Here is an 18,749-nt window from a genome sequence, read left to right as displayed (position 1 = left end):
TTTGAGCTCAGCAGATACATATTTAACCTTTAAAAGATAAATTACATCCTATCAAAAAAGTTTAGGATCTAGACTTGGAATAAGCCATTTTATGTTTTTTTTTTACATTTTTAAGTCATGTTTTGCTGTGAAGCTCAAGACATGCTAAGTGGACTATGAAGCTTCACCCATCTTTAAATCCAAACAGGGGAGAGTACAGTGACTGAATTTTCATTCTTCAACGATTTGCCCTCTCTGTAGGTTTAGTGCAGTTGTTTCGAAAATGTTTAAAAACCTCAATATTTAGTCTGGAGTACATCAAACAATACAATGCAACACAAGTTTCAACCATGAAAACTCTTTAAATGTCTATTGTTGCATCAGGAAAATTAATCATTCAACTGTTACATTTCATCCCTGTGGACATCCTGACTACTGCCTGGTATCTTTGATGCATGATATCCTTTTCTCGCCCTGTTCACCGTCTGCCTCTATACTGGTCTATCCAATACAACGGTAAAAAAAATAATACTGTAAAAAGCATTGTCATCTTTAAAAATACTTTTTGCTTCAAGCAAAGTGTAATCCCACCAGCTGACATCTTTTACTGATCTCTAGGGGTTGTAGTTGTTTAGTTAGTACATCCTGAGATCCCTGTTGTGATGCTTTGTGGTCAGAGTTGCAACATTCTGCAAATTCTGAACTTTAAACCAGAAGAGGTCAGTAAAACGAGTCGTCTTCTCAGCTTGTTGTCAAATATTGTAGCATACTGCAAAATCTGCTGCTGCATCAATAATCCAGTCGTCAGTTTAAACATTAAATACAATCCAACTTTCAAGACGAAGACGAATGCGTCAGCAGACAATAATTTGTGTCCTTTGGATGTGTCTAATTCCACAGTGTCACAACCCCACAGAGGCAAATATATCATCTATGTCATCACAGTCAGCAGTCCGAGACGTCGGCTTGTTTGTCGTCCTGTTTCTTTGGTCGTCCGCTGACAGTCCGGACGCCGAGGGCTCAGTCTTCTCTCTTTGTCTCTTCCGCCGTTTCTTTTTGACCCCGGCTCTCGCCGCTGCGGACCTGAATCTGCTCCTGAGCGAATGAAAACGAGTTCTCAGGTGAACGTTCCTCCACGTCGCAGCGGAAGACCGACAGCTTCTCGGCGCTGATCCTCGAGGAGATGAAGCCCAGCGAGCTTCCTGTCTGAAGGTCTGCAACTTCCTCTGGACGCTGGGGATGAGGACAAATTATAACACACATTCACAATTAGTACCAGTCGCATTAAAATGAATTGTATAAGACTGCACAGCTGTACCTAATAAAGTGGCCACTGAATGTATGTTCTGCGGTGTCGCTCTTACTTGTAACCCTCTCCCTCTAAGCATTTCATCCTCTGGCACTTTAAACGCAGGAAGGTCAAGAGACGTTTTTCCTTTTTCATCTTCTTAGATTTGCACCATACGATCATTTCCTCTAGACGCGTATCCATGTCTGTGAAAGAGGTCGCCTCTCTCATTTGTTTCTTGAACTTTTGCATCTTGCCACTCTTTTTCTTCCATCGTGGAACGGATTTGTCCTTTGGGACCAAAAGGGTGTAATCAGTAGATGCAGTAAGATTAGATTATAGGCAACAACAATTAAATATTAGCTGAATGATGCAAGAATGAATAACAATTTGTCTGGTTTGCTCACATACCTTTGTAAAGTTCTTGAAAGCCATGAGAAAAGGCTTCAGGTCAGTGTCAAGAACTGTACCTGGGAAATAAAAGACGAATATATTATGTTATGTCAATGCTGTTATGTGCTGTAATTCTCTCTTCTTGGTTGTTAAGATCATCTGGTTTAATTATAGAGGGGCAACACTGAGGATTATTCTGGATTTTGTTTGAAAGCTTTTAAAAACCAAGAAACACTAAAAATCACGTGGGGTCGCTTTACAATTTCAGTTCTATTCCAACCTGTAAATTAAAAATAAAATGATTCACACAGAGAGGAAATAGGTTTCATTATTTACTCATTTTTCACGTAAAAGGTCAAAAGGAAATCATATGCAAGCATTTTGCATGTTGCACTACAGAGCCCGAGTTGGCTTCCATTAAGAGATCCTTTGACATTGAATATACCTACAATTTGTTAAAAAAAAAAAAAAAAAAAGGGGAACTCTCCAGACAAACAGGGTCCTCTAGTGTCATCTGACTATCCTGAATTGCTTCTTGCAGAACAAAAAAAAAAGAAAAAGCTCACCTCTTTCAATAGCTACACCCAGGTCCTCTTTCACCTTCCTCGTCTGTGCCTGGTTCTTGACTTCAGCGGATGATTTCTTCCTCCTCTTCTCCTTGTGCTCTTTGGCATGAGGAACGTGTGCTGACTTTTTGGTCAGTAAAGATGCAACAGAGGGGCCGAGGAACTGTGTCATGTCTGCTGGCAGGGAGAAGTCTTTGAGGAAGGGCATGGGCTGGGTGTCGGCGACCTCTCTGAGCAACTTCAGGAGCTTCGGATACAGAGCGGACAGGCCGACCAGGATGCCGCGGAAAATCACCCTGGTGGAGCACAAAGGCAGGTAGATTTAGACTGTGGAAGCTAAACAAACACAATTTATTTCAAATGCAGTTTTTTAAATTTCCTTTCAGATGCGACAGTGAGGCGGAGCACTCACCAGAGACGACTGAGCATGCTGGTTATCACCATATTCAGGATTATAAACTCGTCGCATTTCATCTGCTGCTTTGAGAGTCTGAAGCAAGTTTCTGTCAAGGGTTAAAAACCACGGGGACACATCAGAAACAAAATGTCGTGTTGACGCCCGATTCAAGGATACATGAAGGCTCTGCTGCAGCGACTCAATGTGCAGCTCATCAGCTGGGCGCCTCCCAGGACTTTGAGACTGAGCCACTCCAGGAAGGGCTGACTGGGAACATCACCCTCACCAGCCTTGACGCTCAGTCCTCTAAACACACACACATACGCAGAGAAGCAGCATTCAGATATTACGCCCCACGTATCTGGAACAAACTCCCAGAAAACCGCATCTCCGCTCCAAATCTCACCTCTTTTAAACCTTTTTGTTTGCCACTGCCTTTTATCTAAGACATTTCATTCTCATATCTCTTTTACACATTTTTTATTTCAGCTTATTTTTTCTATTTCTAACTTATTTTAATGTTTTGTTTGTCTCTTAAATGCAACTTGTAATGACTTCTAATGTAATGTTATGCCCTTGTAAAGCACTTCCGAGTTTTGCCTTGTGTCTGAATTGTGCTAGACAAATAAACTTGCCTCCCCTTACATCTGTACACAAATAAAAGCACATTCTTAAATTGGATCTGGATATTTTTTTATTCTATTTTTCGTTACTGAATTTAATTCAGCTTTCACAAAACATGCATCTCATGAAACCCTAATGTCTGTGTTTAATTCTGGCCTGTATGTTGGCAAAAGCAGCGCGCCACACATCACCACCTACCTTTGAATTCTATTGGGACACAGATCTGTCAGCTCCTGAAGAGCAACGTCAAGCTTCATGCTCTTCAGCCTGTTTATGCATTGTTCAGCCTGAGAGAGAAAGAAGACAAAATAAGTAACATGGAAAGAACACAGACAATGACAATTAAGTAAATGTTGAACCATGCCGCTCTGTTTAATATCTAACTCAAGTAAAAAATGATGTACAACATTTGACTGTGAAACGTTGTGGACTCAAAGATGAAACTTACATGAAAATAAAATAAAGTTAAGTATGTATATCGATATAAATCGTGTAGGTTCTACTTTACGTTTACTTGTACTCTTGATACTTCAGATCATTTAATATCAGATCCTTAAAGTCTTTCACTCAAGTAATAGTTGTATGGGTGACTTTCACTTTTGTTAAAGTAATATTTTAACATAATATCTTGACTTTTACTCATGCATGACTTTCTACAACACTATGCTGTATAGACTCTTCATTCACTCTGTCTGCAAACATGTTAGTATGTAAACTAACTGCTAACTAAAGCTGTACTAAAGCTGTACTAAAGTAATGTGCAACGTCTTTGGATTAAAATGAAAGGAAAAGGAAGTCCCATGAAAATAAAAACACCTACGTTAACTATAAGTACCTCAAATCTGAGTTTGCAGTGCTCGAGTACATGTACTTGGTTACACTGAGTCTGTGGTCCTCACCTGCTGTAAGCCTTTGTAGGTCTTGTTGCCCCTGAAGCTGTTGTTGAGGATGTACAGCAGCTCGTACAGGACTCGTACCTCCGTCTGAAGGAGCTCGCTCCGGAGCAGCCTCAGCACCTTCTCGTTCTCCACCAGCAGGGTTTTAACACTTACATCTGCAAAACGACAACGACAACAAGACTCAAACACAGGTGAGGGAGGAGCGCATCAGCACTGCTGAGGGTGGATCCGTGCACTCCCACGTGGGCTGCAAACAGCACATAATATGAGTTTTAACCACAAAAATAAAGTGAATATTTAGCTTGATAGCAGCAGAGCTCTGCACCGCACCTGTAGTTTGTCTGAAGTGTACACGGACACTGGAAACAGCGCTGGGAAAGGGAATGTTTACTCTGTTCCACAACTCTGCTGCCATGCTATTCACTGCGCGACAACATGCGGAAGTCCCTCAGCCAATCGTATTCGAGTTAAAACATACGTCACGAGTTCGTCTTAAAGGCACAGCGACGGATTTTCAAAATTTTTAAGACACTGAAAACAAACAGCCTTTTAACAGCAGAATCTTTAACACGTTTATCATGGCCCGAGCAGGTAAACCCGCGAGTCTAGGAAGTACTAAGTTCAGCAGTGTATGAATCTTCGACTATTTATGGAAAATAACTTTTTCATTCCACATCAAAGTTGAAAATATGTGAAATATATGTACTCTTGTTTAAGGTTAAGGATTTTGACACAGGATTACTCGAAAAGTACACAGTAAAAGTACTTCATATTATTCATGCAAGTAGTCTAGGAAGTACTTAGTTCAGTATTGAATGCATCTTGGACTACTTATGGAAACAATGTTTTTTGTTTTGTTTTGTTTTTTTCCCACGTCGTCCTTTACTTTGAAATCCGGAAGGATACCTTCGTGATACCTTCAGTTTATGACCGAGAATAATTACTGTAAAAGTATCATATGTTTTATGGGTCTGATTATGAGACTGCGATTCACGGCTTCCAGCAGCACGTAACTCTGGGACTGGGGTTGTAACCATGGTAACGGGCACGCATTTGCTCTCCGTTCATCCGGTCATTGCAGAACTGACGATGCATTCAGGTAACCTCTCAGACAATGGGAGATGGGAGCCGTCAAACCTGGGGGGACTGTGTCAAGCAGGCGCCACCTTCTGGACATTAGGGTCGATGCACTTTCCTTTGTTAGTGCAATTTAGGCCGCTCTCATGTCAGAACCATGTGCCGGTCCCATAGACATATAAATGTCTATGGCCGGTCCTAAAACAAACATAATGTGATAAAATATTAGAAATATTTTCTTATTTATGACTGATCAGAATATTACGTCACTGACCTCCTCGTGCAATTCCCATAGACCGTGATTGACTCAGAATCAGAATCAGAATTCCTTTATTGGTCCTGCAAACAGTGATATTTTGTGTGTCACAGCAGCCTATGGACAGTTTATTTAAATGTTTTAATTTTCTGTGACATCACCTACATGAAGTCATCGTTCACATTTAATTTCATTAATTTTATGGTAAAAGCACAGAACAGAAATCAATAACACTTGAGCTGAGGTGTCAAAATTACCTGAATTCACCCGATTATAATACTAAAGTAATGTAACTTTATTACGTAACACCACCCACTGGACACAGGAAGATAGACAGACATCATCCGATTTACATGACATCTATTTCAAGAGTTTTACCTCAGCACTATTCTTACGGGTGAGGTTTTACTTCTACTAAAGTAAAATTTTTACAAAATATCTTTACATTTTCAGTAAAGTAAAGTACGACTTTTAGGTACTTTTTGCTGGTGGGTGACCTTACAAAATTAGTGGTCTTGACTTTACATGGCCACTGCTATAGAAATCAAGAAAAATAAAACTGAAGTATATCACCACAGACAATTCACATTTATGATTGTTTCCAAACTAATTCCTACAGATAATATACACATTTTACAGGACTTTTTTCAAGAAAACAGCATAGCACCACTGTTCAGGATTCAGTGCTATGAAATGTTATGCGTTTATTAAAACAAATATATATCTTCATACTTGTTTCCTCGTGCTGAAGAGCTCATTGTTTCAATGCTTTTGAGTCAGTGTTCAGTACTGCAGTATAATTTATGTCAGTTTTGTGCAGGTTCCTCTGTGAGATGACCAGCAAAACAGGCTTAATGATGAAGGTGTTACTAACTTTTGATTAAAAGAAGACACAACTCCTTAACCATATTTTGTAAAAATATATATCCTTTATTCAACAAGTACAACAAAACAAAACAAATAAAATCTTGCAACATATTAATCTATGCTCCTTGCTCTTTCATCCAGGTGACGACCTGTAGGTTCACATCATCCAGCACTGAATCCTCAGACCTTCCTTTCACTGCCAGTCCATGGCTGCTTCCTTCTATCCAGAAGACCTCCACTTGGGCTTTCATTTGCTTTATTGTCCCTTCAAAAAGAACCTGACAAAGACAAAAAGAAAAAAAAAACAGACTCAGAATTAGAAAATCGGAAAGCAAAATCACAACTGTGGAACATTACCATCAACATCTCTTTTGAAAGATTTTGTCCTGATGCAGAAACGTAAATAATCTAAGATATAAAGAATAAACTGTGACAAATACAAAAAAAGGGTAAACAGAATATATCAGATACTCTAATATAAAAAATCAGAGGATGCACAAGTATAATACAAGTATAATTTAAGAATAAAAAGTAATTTAACACATACACACAGACATCATGTGTGTATGGAACTCCCTAACCGTCCTCACCCTGTCACACATGTTGTCCTCAGTGCCTGACACAAACAGCACGGGAACGTTTTCAGGCAGCCCCCTGAGGTCTTCACTCCGCTGCTGATGGGTGTGTGTCTGTGCTGGGGGGTGCAGAGGGAACGACAGGCAGATGACACCCTGCACTGCATCCTCCGATTCATCGCTCAGCTTTCGGGTTACAGCTGCAGCAGCGCGGCTTCCCATGGACCGACCTGTGGACAGAACGTTTTGAGACAAGATGTCGTTATTAAAAACTGTTTTGCATCTGTTGTAAGTTATTTGTTATTGCCTGCTTTAAATTATTGCTAACTGGTTCACTAGTTAGACATGAAGTTATGTTATTATGATGCAAACTCATGCACACAGACATATCGCATGTATTTATGTATGTATTTAATGTGATATACAGTAAACCCACTGTTTCTGCTTACCTCCAACAAATATGTGCTTGATGGTAAACCTCTGTAGTGATTTCAGATAGTCCTGGGGAGGAAACGCAAGTGTGCACAGAGTCTTAAAGTAGCACAGAAAGACTATTTTATGAATGAAATGGAGAATTTCTTATGTCAATGAAGATGCTTACCCACACAGCACGGTAAGCCTTCACTCTGTAACCCAGGTTCAAACCTTTGCATGTGAAGCGGAGACACAGGAAGCCCTCTGAGGCCAACGCATGTGCCAGAGATACCAGATGTCTGAAGTTCATGTCTCCACCAGCTCCATGTGTGAGAATAACAGCTGTATGGACGTCTTTATCTGGGGCAGGGAAACACAAGGCAGCATCCAGGCACTTTGTCCCAAATGGCACCTTCACTGTGTCCTGAAAAGTCAATGAGCTTCAGTGAGCACTGCTGAATGTTGTCATAGTGAATATTTCAAAGGTCTTTTCACTGAACAGTAGATCTGTGACTGAACTTGACCGCATCTGATCTTATAAACCTTTTCTTTTTTTACTGTTTATACTGTCTTAAATGCTGATTGCCAGGGTTTTTTATCACGTTTTATTATGGTTGATTATAGTAAGTGTTGTTAAACGTTCGTATCATATCATGTTAAAGAACATCTACCTCGTCAAACTTGTCCATGGCTTGTTTCTGTCTCTGAAGTCCTAAGAATGCGACCTGAACTTGCCGGTGCCTGCCATCAACGCTTCTGTTCTTCTTCTCGGGTCTTTACGGCAGTTAGCAACCAGGGGGTTACCGCCACCTGCTGCTCCGGAGTGTGAATTACAGATTACATTACAATTAATCCTGTTTGTTTATTGAACGGAAAGAAAACTCTGCTGTTGTGATTTTAATTGTTCCATCCATGATTCAGCCCAAATAGTTTTCTTCTTTTTCTTCTTCTTTCGCGTTAATTAGTGGTTGGCAGACCAGCTCAGAGGTGCGTTACCGCCACCTACTGGACCGAAGTGCATCTACTGTCTACTGGGCACAGCAGTAGCAAGTAAAATGACTAATATTTGTCTGTTAAAATACTTATTAACAATTGAAAGTGCTGCATATTTACTTAAAGGTATGTGAGTAAAATCTAGAAAATATACCTGAAGTGGTAAAAGTAAAAGCTGCCTACTCAATGCAGGAACAGCAGCTGCGACTCAGATATGATATTAGATAATCATTACAATGCTGAATATAAAAGTCACATTTTACTGCAATAGTTGGTTGAAATAGAAAATGGATAAGTGTTATGTGACTTGAACTAATGATGTTTTTAGATGAAAACTAATTATAACAACTAAATGATTTATCGACTAATGGTTCCAGATGTGCTCGTACACACTGCTGGGTAGATTCTAGGAGTCTACAGTTTTGAATATACCTCATGTTATGTCAGGATGGGAACTCCACAACAACCTGTTCAACAGCACATTAAAATAAAAAAAATAAAAAGACTTTAGAATGTGTAAATTATTTGAGATAATTCCGGCAGGTTTTTTGTTATATGAGTGACTGAATAATACAACAGTAGAAAATAAAATAAATTCATCATAGAAAAAGACAAATATTTATTTTTAAAAATGAGATAATGTGAAATTCATGTCATTGTCATAATATTATTATTCAACATTCAGTCAAAAATTATTTGGCAGTATATGAGATATGAAAGATTGCACTGTAACTGGATGACAGGTCGGTCAGAGCTCATCCTTCGCCTGGAAGACAAAGAACAAGATTTACGTTAGGATCAGGAGGAGTCGTGTCACAAGAAGGATAAAATGAGGCAAAAATGTGTCCCACAGAAACAGAAAAAATTCCATTGGTAAAATTAAATATGAGCTTGATATTCACATGTATACAAGTTTGGTTTAAACTTTTCTGAACTTAAATATTCCTTTTGTCCTGTAAGGAAATTATGTCAAATAGAACGTTTTAGACTTATTTGCTTGAATAATCTAAATCATGTAAAACTCCCACATGTTCACCGAACACCAACACAGTCATTTTCACTTCTGTTGCATCATTAGATCTCTGCTCAGGACTGTGCGGGTGAATACAAACTACCCCTGAATGATTTTGTTGCATATACTAGGACTGCACAGTTTACACCAATATCATTCAGAATGTGAAGCTGATGGTGCTCCACCTGCCTTCAACCTGACTGGGTGAATTGATAAAACTGTATAATTTTCATGTTCAACTAAATATTTATTTCATCAGTTGCAGTTACACTTGATATCCACCAGAGGGAGCCACACTGTTAGGAAAATTTAAAAAGCTATCAGTTTAATGTCCCAGTTATTACTATTAATAACAACACAAAGCTCAAAGCCACCAAGGTAATAACCACAGTCTTGTGTTGTGTTCTGGTTGGTTTTGATACAGGTTTGTCTTGCTAGAACAACTCAAAATGTCTGCTGTGAAAAAGACTCGTTACCAACAGAACAGCTATTCAAAACTGGTCAGAAGTTCATGGATTTCAGTAAAGAGACTTTCAAGCTTTACAAAGTTGGTTAAAAATGTGCAGCCCTGGCTCTTATGTTGACAGACTTCTGCCATTATCTACTTACAAAACGGTTATAGTTACTCATCATTTTATACAGGACTGACTCATCATGCAGTACAACTTCAGGTGCAGTATGTCAATATCTACCAGAAACTGCTGCATGTTACCAGATTCATCACAGCTTCTATGATGCCCCTGAGTTCTACCTCTTCACTGTGCGAAACAAAGCTGACTACATCCGTGTGATTTAAGAAAGTACAACTTTTACACCTTAGATTCTCTAAGGTCACTCAACACTGATGGACGGCAAACTCGGTGTCGTCCCTTACCCTCGTCCTGTGGCAGAGACACGGGAACAGGTCGTCAGCAGGTTGCTCGACGAGCTCCATGTCCGTACGAACCTTGGGCTCCGTGACCTGGAGTTTGGCATACTCCTGCAAGACGAACGATAATGTCACAGAGAGAATCATGACAGGCAGGGGAAGTATGCAATTTTACTCACACACGAATTGATTTGACATAAGGTCACCTGTGTTAGAGGAAGGCCTCATCAAAAACATGCAAAGACAATGATGAGCTAACCTATGAAGGAATCGATTTGACATAAGGTCAAAGTCAGGATACTTTGAATATAGTTTATTCATTTTGGAGGTGGTTTTGAGGTGAGATTTCTCCACATTGCTGCAGTGAAATGTAACCAAATGTGTACCTATGATAGAGTGAGGCATCAGGAAAAAGATGCAAAGACAATGAACATAAATAAGGCCATAACAGAGCCAATGGAATACACTTTGATCCCAGGGTGACTGTATGATGAGAGAGCGGGCAATATTTTCTCCTAATATATCAGTTATACATTCTGTTTTTCAACACTTTAATAAATATATTCTCTCTAACTGCAGGAATGTTACCTGGAAAAGTTTGTAGTAGTAACAAAATATTCTGTCTCCCATAAGATTGTTGCGGGCAAACTGCTGACCCGCCAGTGCAATTTTCTTCACCTGAAAGTCAGCAAGAAACAAGAGCGACAACATCGACACAAACAAGACATTATTTACTCGTTATTAATAGAAATTCTTAAAGAGGACAATAAGTACGAATTATCAACAATCATCACCTCTTCATCGTGCTCACGAGCCCACTGGATCTTTTCCAGCAGGTCTCCGAGGTCCGCCCTGATCGGGATGTAGTGCTCCCACGGCTGGAGCTCGTTGTAGAAGTGCTCGTAGTAGCTCGAGTCCTGCTTTAAGACCACGCTGTCTCCTGCCAGGAGGTACGGCAGCCGATACGCCGCCACAGTGCCGTCGATGTTTATTTGGTATTTGTACTGGTGACAGACAAAAATGAGAAATAATGAGAGTCTCCAAAATCATCTTCTCTGTAGTTTTTATACATACAGCAGACACAAAGCTACATGGGCATCCCGTTAGAGATGTGTTCTTGTAAGTAGTCTTGGTTTGGTTCATTTCATCATTTCCTTAGAAAAATATTTGTGTCTATTTTCTCCTCACCAGATATAATGTAGGAGAAACTTCAGAAACATATTCTGAAGTATACTGGAGCACAAGGATTGAGTCAAACAATACAGAGACTCCTCTTAAGTAATAAGGGTGTGATTCTTTATCTCTATTTTACACTCTGATCTCTAACCAGTTTCAGAACACTCAGCTTGCCTCAGCTTGTTTGCTGAAAATTACTTCCTATGGTTGTAAAACAATTAGCTAAGTCTGCAAACTGCCGCAGTTAAGTGTTAATTCACACTGGCTCCGGCAGTCCTAGCATCTATTTTCCTTTACTAGGCATCATCCATTTCAAAGTTTTATAAAAAATGTTTGCACCAAGACGTATAAAGTGTGAATAAGCTCTGAAACCAGCCCCTCTCACCTTGAAAAAGTCAAAGAAAGAGACGTGTTTGACCAGCGGCCCGTAGAGGCTCTCATCGTGTTTGAAGAAGAAGAAGTTGGTGAAAGCAGCGTTGATCATGTCGGGGTGAGCCCTCGACAGCTTGACCAGCTCCAGACGCTCCTGTCGACTGTCTCGGCCTCTCCAGAAGGCTGTGGCGTTCTTCTGAGGCCACGACGGCCCTGTGTTGGCCTGCACGGACATCATGTCCAGACTTACTCTGTTGATTGAACACACAATATGTTGCTCAAATTATTGATCTCAGCGTCTGCCCAAATTATGAACTCCTAAGCAGAATGAAAATGTAGGTATTAAGCAGGGGTGTGCCAAAATATCGATACTACGATATATCGCAATATTTTGTCTTGAGGTACGTTATCGATACACTGGTGCCAAATATCGATATTAAAAAATGTTAAAAAAAAATAAATAAATAAAATAATATTAAATATTTTTTTTTGGCCCACCACCACCACCCCTCTTCGGAGGACAGCTTTATCTTTATTCAAACATAGGTATACAACCAAATAAAATTTAAAAAATGGTTTAAGTAGCTCTGAAACCCACACATATAGATATTTAATGATAGTTGTAGTCAGTGTGTGTGTTAAGAAGAGACACTGTGCAATATACTCTTTGTTTACTTGGCTGTCATTCATGTGAAATTGATTGACAATGTTTTGTCAGATATCGTGATGTATCGTGGATGAAATTCCTTGCAATATATCGATTATCGCAGAATCGCTGTATCGTGATATTATCGTTATTGTGGGCAAAATATCGTGATAGTATCGTATCGCGAGGTACCTGGTGATACCCAGCCCTAGTATTAAGACAGTAGTTAGACAGTAATATCTGTATATTCTTTCATCTTCATATTTTATGCTCATAAAGAATGACCTTATACAGTCAGCTTTTCCTCGGAGCTTTTAAATCGTACATTGCACTACTTTATCAGTTCATTGCTGCGGTAAACAAAATATAGTTTGTCGCGAAGAGATGTTATTCTGCACCTGGTGAGTCAGAATCACTCATTAAAAAGCCGAGATTCCTGCAGGGCAAAAAGTCAAGGTATGTGCGATGAGGCGAGCTGTTTTTCTGGCTCAATCTAGATGTAAAATAAAATACTTGCAGCAAAACTTTTTTTGTTGTCACACACCAATTGGCTATCTTGCACGGCATAAAAATGCATGAAGCAACGCTGAGGGAAATAATGAGCATCCTGACACAGGTTTATTTTGGGGCCATTATTCTATGTGCACTGTGACAGTGTCAGTGTCCGTATACACAAGCTGACGTACTGTCATCTCCCGGAGGACAAAAATAAAATCATTATACTGCAAAACTGCAATGTGTCTAAATAATATTGTTCATTTCTTTCAAACTTAGTAATATTAATACATTTTTCAGCTTTGTCAGAAATTGCGCAACATAGTTGTGTGTCAGATTCACATTCGTACCTTCCCATGGTCTCAAGGACAGACTCAGTCAGGTCGTAGGTGGGCATGACAATATCTCTGGTGTTGTTTGAGCCACACCAGGAAAAGATGGGATGAATCTTCTCAGACGCTTTCCTCTTCTCCAACGGCCAGTCACCCAGGTTAACAAAGAACTCTATATCAGGGAGCCGCACCTGGAGGACAGCGGCATGGTCATTATAGATGTTGTGTGTGTTTAAATACCATTTTAAAAGCACAATAAACTTCAAACTTAATGACTAATGCAACATAAAAGTGAAAAAGGTTATCCACATTTCGAAAATGTATGCATGGATAGTGAATGAATAAATAAATAAATAAATAAATCTTCATTTTAAGAAATTAACTATCTTAAAAGGCAGTCAGCCCGTCATTAAACTTTCTTTCAAAGCGCACAAATTAGATCAGATAAAATTATGGAAGATAAGATTTTTTCAGTTCTTACACAGCATTAAATATTAAGAGTGTACCTTTCTGGTGAGTGACAGGAGGATGGAATCCATAAAGATTCTGAAACCAACATGTTCGCCAAAGGTTTTCACGTAGACCTGAATAAAAACAAAGAGAATAAACTCATGTATCATCATAATAAAACATCACAGGAGGGTTCATCAGGCCAGGAACTAACTGTTATGTTTAAAAGGCTGCTGCGTAGTTTTGGAGAAGAAATTCAAACTCTGAATTTAAATATTTTCAACTTGAGGTCAGAATACAAACTCAGAAATTATTATTTTTTCGATAATTGAATAAACAAGCTGTTCTCAGAGGAAAATGAGGTCCACAGAAGACTTTGAAATATTAACTTGGCAGGGTCCGCCACATATAAACAAAGTCCAACTGCATGAAATTGCGTTGTATTTGTATGAGTTTGTTTATTTAGATCGCATAAAAAAACAAAACACAGTCCATGAAGATCTTTCTCTTCTGATTACACTTTCCTCCCTAAAACTATGTCATGCACCTTTAAATACAAATAACACTTGATGATGAAGATTATGTGATAAGGTTGAAAGCTTCTGGGAAGCCAATACGTGGATTGTCTACTGTTGACTACTGTTTCCAAAGACATTTCCTACTTACATGAGTTGTTTCACAGTTACATATAGATAACAAGACAAGTAGCAGAAATATTGTTTATTCATATTTTACAGCTAGTTAACTGTGTTTTTTTTTTGTGGACGCCCAATCTGTCTCATTTCTCAACCGAACGTATAAATTACAATGTGAGTGTAAATCAGCGACAACTGATTAACTACTGGATGTTCCCAGGTAATGTAGCACTGTGACAATGAGGCTGTGAACGTATCACTATCACAGGAACCTGGATTGACGTCTACAGTGGTATTTTGAGAAGATTGTACCCTTGAACACCTGGTTGACAGACTGTTCTTACAGGTGTGTCACATAGCTCCAGGCTGTCCTGGCCCACTTTACTTTACTACATGTCCCTAATTACTACTCATCCTAAAGAAATTCTACACTTTATTACCATACTACCCTTTGGTTATGATGATATTTGAAAGAGAATCTGGGGATTTTTTGGAAACGTACTACTTAATATAGGTTTTCTGTTACATCAGGCTGTTTGGTGGATATGTATTGCTTATATCTTCCATTTTTGTTGTCTTTGATATTATACATGTGAGGTACCTTATTGTCTTTAACGGTGTAATGGCAGAGGCTTTGTCTCTGCCCGAAACGCTGTGGGATCTCCTGTGCGTTGCGATCTGGGTCGACACTAGCGTAGAGGGACAGGTCCCGGTCTATTTGGGGGAAGGTCTGAGGACAGTGCATGTGGGCCTCCCATACAGAGCCACTGGGCTGGGGACAGTCACAGCCCTCATGATAGACTGGGCCTACAGAGGAAAAAACACAGGAACATATTGAATATCATATTTAAAACATGTCGCATATCAGTAGAGCCAGACAGCCACAGTTTTCATCCTAAAACATATTGTGTAGGCAGCTTGGATCGTGTTCTACCTTTGAGAATGAATGGTGACTTGGCAACATGCTTGTTCTTGAGCAGAATGTGGATGTGAATGTCCGTGTAGGTGGCGTACATTCTGTAGCGGACCAGGAAGGAGCCATCCTGACGATCCAGGACTTGGATCCAGATCCTGGTGAACTGCTCCACTGGAGACACGATCTTCACTTCAAACGTCTCTTCACCAGGCGATGTCGTTAAACTGTCACAGAGAGAATACGGAGGAGGGGAGAGTTATTCTTTTTAAAAGGTCTCCATAACTAAACCTTTTCAAATATGATGACCTAAATGAAACATACTTAAAACGCACGTAAATAATTCAAACTGATGTCAATTTGACGGTTGAGGTCTTATTTCATTGGCTTCGAAATATAATCCGGTAAAATGACTATTTGAAAAGCATAAGTGTTTAATCATGGGACACAGAGAACGAGTAAACAAGCATTAAAACTAGCTGCATTTACAAGAACCCTAATATTCTAAAAATAAATGGAATAAAACCCCAATCAGATTAAAAATGTCTCATGTAATCTCCACGGCCTGATCTGAATTGAGAGGTGTAAACCTTGGATAATCCGTTCAGCAGGATAATACTAGCGCCTGATAACCACCTAAATGCTAAAATCCAACTGTTTCTTTCTGGTTGGAATCATTTTTTGGATTTGGTTATACTTCGGCTGGATTTGAAAAGAAGCAATTTACAAACAGTTTAAATGACATTATTTTCCTAATACCTTCTGACTTTAATTACATATAACAAGTTGTTGCTGCTGATATAATTTCATGACTTCTAGGTATTAGCGTGCCGTTATTGTTTCTCTTGTGTGCCAGCAGACAACAATGATGTAGTTTTTTGTTGTCGGCCTGAATGGAAGAGAGAATCTGATATCTTGAGATCCAAAGCATGTATGAAAGTGACACCCAGTGACTAACTGGGACGTCTTCATTGGTCCCATGGGAGCTTTTGGAAGAAAGGGGTTATTGTAGGACGTCTAACTTTTTCTCCCCGGAGCGCAAACTTTCATGTCTGCTCTCTCACTACTGACTAGTTTAAAATTTCAACGTGGGTGAAAAGATTTACTACGATGTCCTTTCTTTGTAGTCACGCAGTCCTTAGACACTGTCAACATTGTCAAGGGTCTAGAAAACTGGACAGAGGTTAAGTTTGTACCTGCCTGTAATTCTGCAATTAAGACATTTCAAAAATAACCACATCTACCTAAATATTCCTAGAATGAGAAAAAGTGGGGTTACATTTAAGTACATTTATAAAACGGTTAGATCATAAGCTTTTAGAACAATTAATGTGTTTTTTTTTATAATACCTCAATAAAGTTTTAGCTCGTCAATAGGGGTTGACCGATATGGCTTTTTCATGGCTGATAATTAGACATCAAGAGAGTGAGAAACCAATAGTAAAATGAAACTCATCGCGTCAAAATTTCAAACAACCAGTGATGAAATAAACACAATTTACTCAAGCATGTTCTTTGGACACAATTTGAGGTACTTTACTGAAGTATCTGCATTTTCTGCAACTTTATACCTCCTCTCCATCACATTTATTTGATAAATGTAGTGACTAGTTATTTTGCAGATTCAGATTATTCCGCTTTTATCGGCTATTTATTGTGTTACCTACCAGACAGTGTGTGAGAGGACGCTGCATCAGAACCAAAGTATCACATTTTCAATTTAGTTTATTTTGTCAGCAATCTGACGGAAAATCACAGTTACTGATAATCGGAAAATGCTGAATATCAGCCCTAATAATCAGTCCACCACTAATTGTCAAGCACTTTAAAACATCAGCACTTTGTAACTTCACTTTTTGGACCAAGGTTGCTGCAATTTCTTCTTGCCTGTGCTGTGATTTAAATGACAAAAAAAAAAAAAAAAAAAAAAAAACATTTCCCTGCACCTTTATTCCTTTTAACAATCATTTTCATGATGTGTTCACCAATTAATCTATAATTTTATGACTGATATTATTGGGTGCACCAGTGCACAAAGTTAGCCTGGAGCCCTGCTTCATCATTATAATCTTAATTATATTAGCTAACATTGTCTTGTGGCTCTAGCTAAGTACTTATCTGCACAAATAAAACTCATTTATATAAAAGTTTATAAAGGTCCAAAGTACGACGTTACGTGGAGCACTTGAAGGCACCATTGCTTGCCAATAAAACTTTGCAGGCTATTCCGACTGGGGGGGAAAGATAGTAGCAACACCACAGATGATTAGCAGGCCTATGCTACTATACTTACTTTCTTCCAGAACTGTCCACCGCTTGTATGTAGAAAAAACGAGCAGGGAGGACCATGTTTGCCTCCAGACCGGGTCCCCATACCAAAGTTTTCGCAGCACTGGGTACCGCTCCTGCCTGAGCTCCTGGGACTTCATGTCTGAACAGATCCAGGCAGAGGAGCAGAGTCGACCACGAAACCAGCCGAGGAGACATAACAGCTATCTGTCCCGGTCCACTGACAGCTAACGTTAGCTGTTAGCTAAAGTTACTTTTCTAGCAACAGAGGTTCACTTTCCAAACCTGCCATTGTTGGTTTAAAAATGTCAAACAAAAAAACAAAAAAAGAAGAGGAGAGTGAAGAGAAGTCTGTAACTTCAGGTAAACCGTTACTTCGTCCCGTTTCCATATCGAATAACATCATCTAGCGGTGGCATTGCTAGCAGCTAACATCTGGCTAACATAGACGTAAAGTTTAATTATTTTAATACAACGTCAGTGAGACGAAGTTACCGTTAGCTCGTCCTGAAATCACTCAACTGTCTGCTGAGAGAGCAGGGGGCGGGATAAGAACGCGCCATGCAGTGATCTAATTGGCCGCGGCTCCACCGAATCTGGGCGTGATTGGCTGACGGGCATTCGACTCCGCTGACCTTATTGCACAGAAATCCGGAAGTTAAAGCCGTGAGTACACGCTGGAGATGGATGGTGCTGAGGGAATGGGATGCGATCAGTGTGAATGTAGCTAATGATGTTTTTGTGTTTGTCAATATTGACCATGTTTTTACAGATTTCAATTTTCTCGTAAATGTATTATTTTTCCATTGCTTTTGGCTTGACTTACATTTTAAATACCTTTCAGAAATGCTTGAAAAAGATGTCACTCTAACAAATATTTAACTCATTTATAGCAAGTACAACTTCTCCCTAGATCTAATTTCATTTATTCTACTAGAATGTGACATTCATGAAGTGAAATGGCTTGAACAATTGCCCTCCTGTCAAACGTTTAAAGTTACAGATTTTCACAACTGGCATTGAAAACACAGAAATTGGCAAGAACAATTATACTATTTAGATATTTCAAATGCACTTGTTTTTTTGTAGATGTTTGGTTGTGCTAATAATAATAATAATAATAATGCTGCACTTTCAAGCCTGCTTGATGTCAGTGGTAGTCAAGAATCAACGATGTGGAGATGATCATCTATATTTCACCACATTGTACCTTCAGTACATCAGCTGATTCTG

The 18,749-nt window shown here is 39.2% G+C and overlaps 3 protein-coding genes and 1 long non-coding RNA gene across 5 annotated transcripts; 1 reads left to right on the top strand and 3 right to left on the bottom strand.

Moving 5' to 3' along the window:
• Nucleotides 1–224: 224 nt before the first annotated feature.
• Nucleotides 225–4,594, bottom strand: rmp64 (ribonuclease MRP subunit p64). The gene is made up of 9 exons (XM_030429263.1): nucleotides 4,477–4,594; nucleotides 4,147–4,301; nucleotides 3,446–3,534; nucleotides 2,801–2,929; nucleotides 2,639–2,716; nucleotides 2,227–2,522; nucleotides 1,679–1,737; nucleotides 1,344–1,558; nucleotides 225–1,212 (listed from the first exon to the last, which is right to left on the bottom strand). The coding sequence occupies exons 1-9, from the start codon at nucleotides 4,559–4,561 to the stop codon at nucleotides 882–884; spliced, it is 1,437 nt and encodes a 478-aa protein (XP_030285123.1). The 5' UTR covers nucleotides 4,562–4,594; the 3' UTR covers nucleotides 225–881.
• A 37-nt stretch (nucleotides 4,595–4,631) lies between these two features.
• LOC115588592 (uncharacterized) lies at nucleotides 4,632–7,217 on the top strand. The gene is made up of 3 exons (XR_003985383.1): nucleotides 4,632–4,737; nucleotides 6,488–6,745; nucleotides 6,960–7,217. It is a non-coding gene; the product is annotated as an uncharacterized LOC115588592 (long non-coding RNA).
• On the bottom strand, nucleotides 6,389–8,797 carry tex30 (testis expressed 30). The gene is made up of 5 exons (XM_030429264.1): nucleotides 8,007–8,797; nucleotides 7,523–7,759; nucleotides 7,371–7,422; nucleotides 6,937–7,151; nucleotides 6,389–6,624 (listed from the first exon to the last, which is right to left on the bottom strand). Exons 1-5 carry the CDS (start codon nucleotides 8,022–8,024, stop codon nucleotides 6,463–6,465), a joined length of 684 nt encoding a protein of 227 aa, XP_030285124.1. The 5' UTR covers nucleotides 8,025–8,797; the 3' UTR covers nucleotides 6,389–6,462.
• Nucleotides 8,798–8,930: 133 nt separating this feature from the next.
• On the bottom strand, nucleotides 8,931–18,051 carry poglut2 (protein O-glucosyltransferase 2). 2 transcript variants are annotated; one of them, XM_030429261.1, is made up of 10 exons: nucleotides 17,521–18,051; nucleotides 15,249–15,454; nucleotides 14,916–15,121; nucleotides 13,736–13,813; nucleotides 13,248–13,420; nucleotides 11,770–12,007; nucleotides 11,003–11,212; nucleotides 10,797–10,886; nucleotides 10,215–10,319; nucleotides 8,931–9,094 (listed from the first exon to the last, which is right to left on the bottom strand). In XM_030429261.1, exons 1-10 carry the CDS (start codon nucleotides 17,712–17,714, stop codon nucleotides 9,077–9,079), a joined length of 1,518 nt encoding a protein of 505 aa, XP_030285121.1. In that variant the 5' UTR covers nucleotides 17,715–18,051; the 3' UTR covers nucleotides 8,931–9,076. The 2 variants fall into 2 exon arrangements, with proteins under 2 accessions (XP_030285121.1, XP_030285122.1); XM_030429262.1 differs by having other exon boundaries at nucleotides 15,329–15,454; nucleotides 17,521–17,659.
• Nucleotides 18,052–18,749: the final 698 nt, after the last annotated feature.

This window comes from Sparus aurata, chromosome 9 (assembly GCF_900880675.1).
Source record: "Sparus aurata chromosome 9, fSpaAur1.1, whole genome shotgun sequence".
Lineage (NCBI taxonomy): Eukaryota > Metazoa > Chordata > Actinopteri > Spariformes > Sparidae > Sparus > Sparus aurata.
Note: the sequence above shows the minus strand (reverse complement) of the source record. Positions and strands in the feature narration are given on the sequence as shown.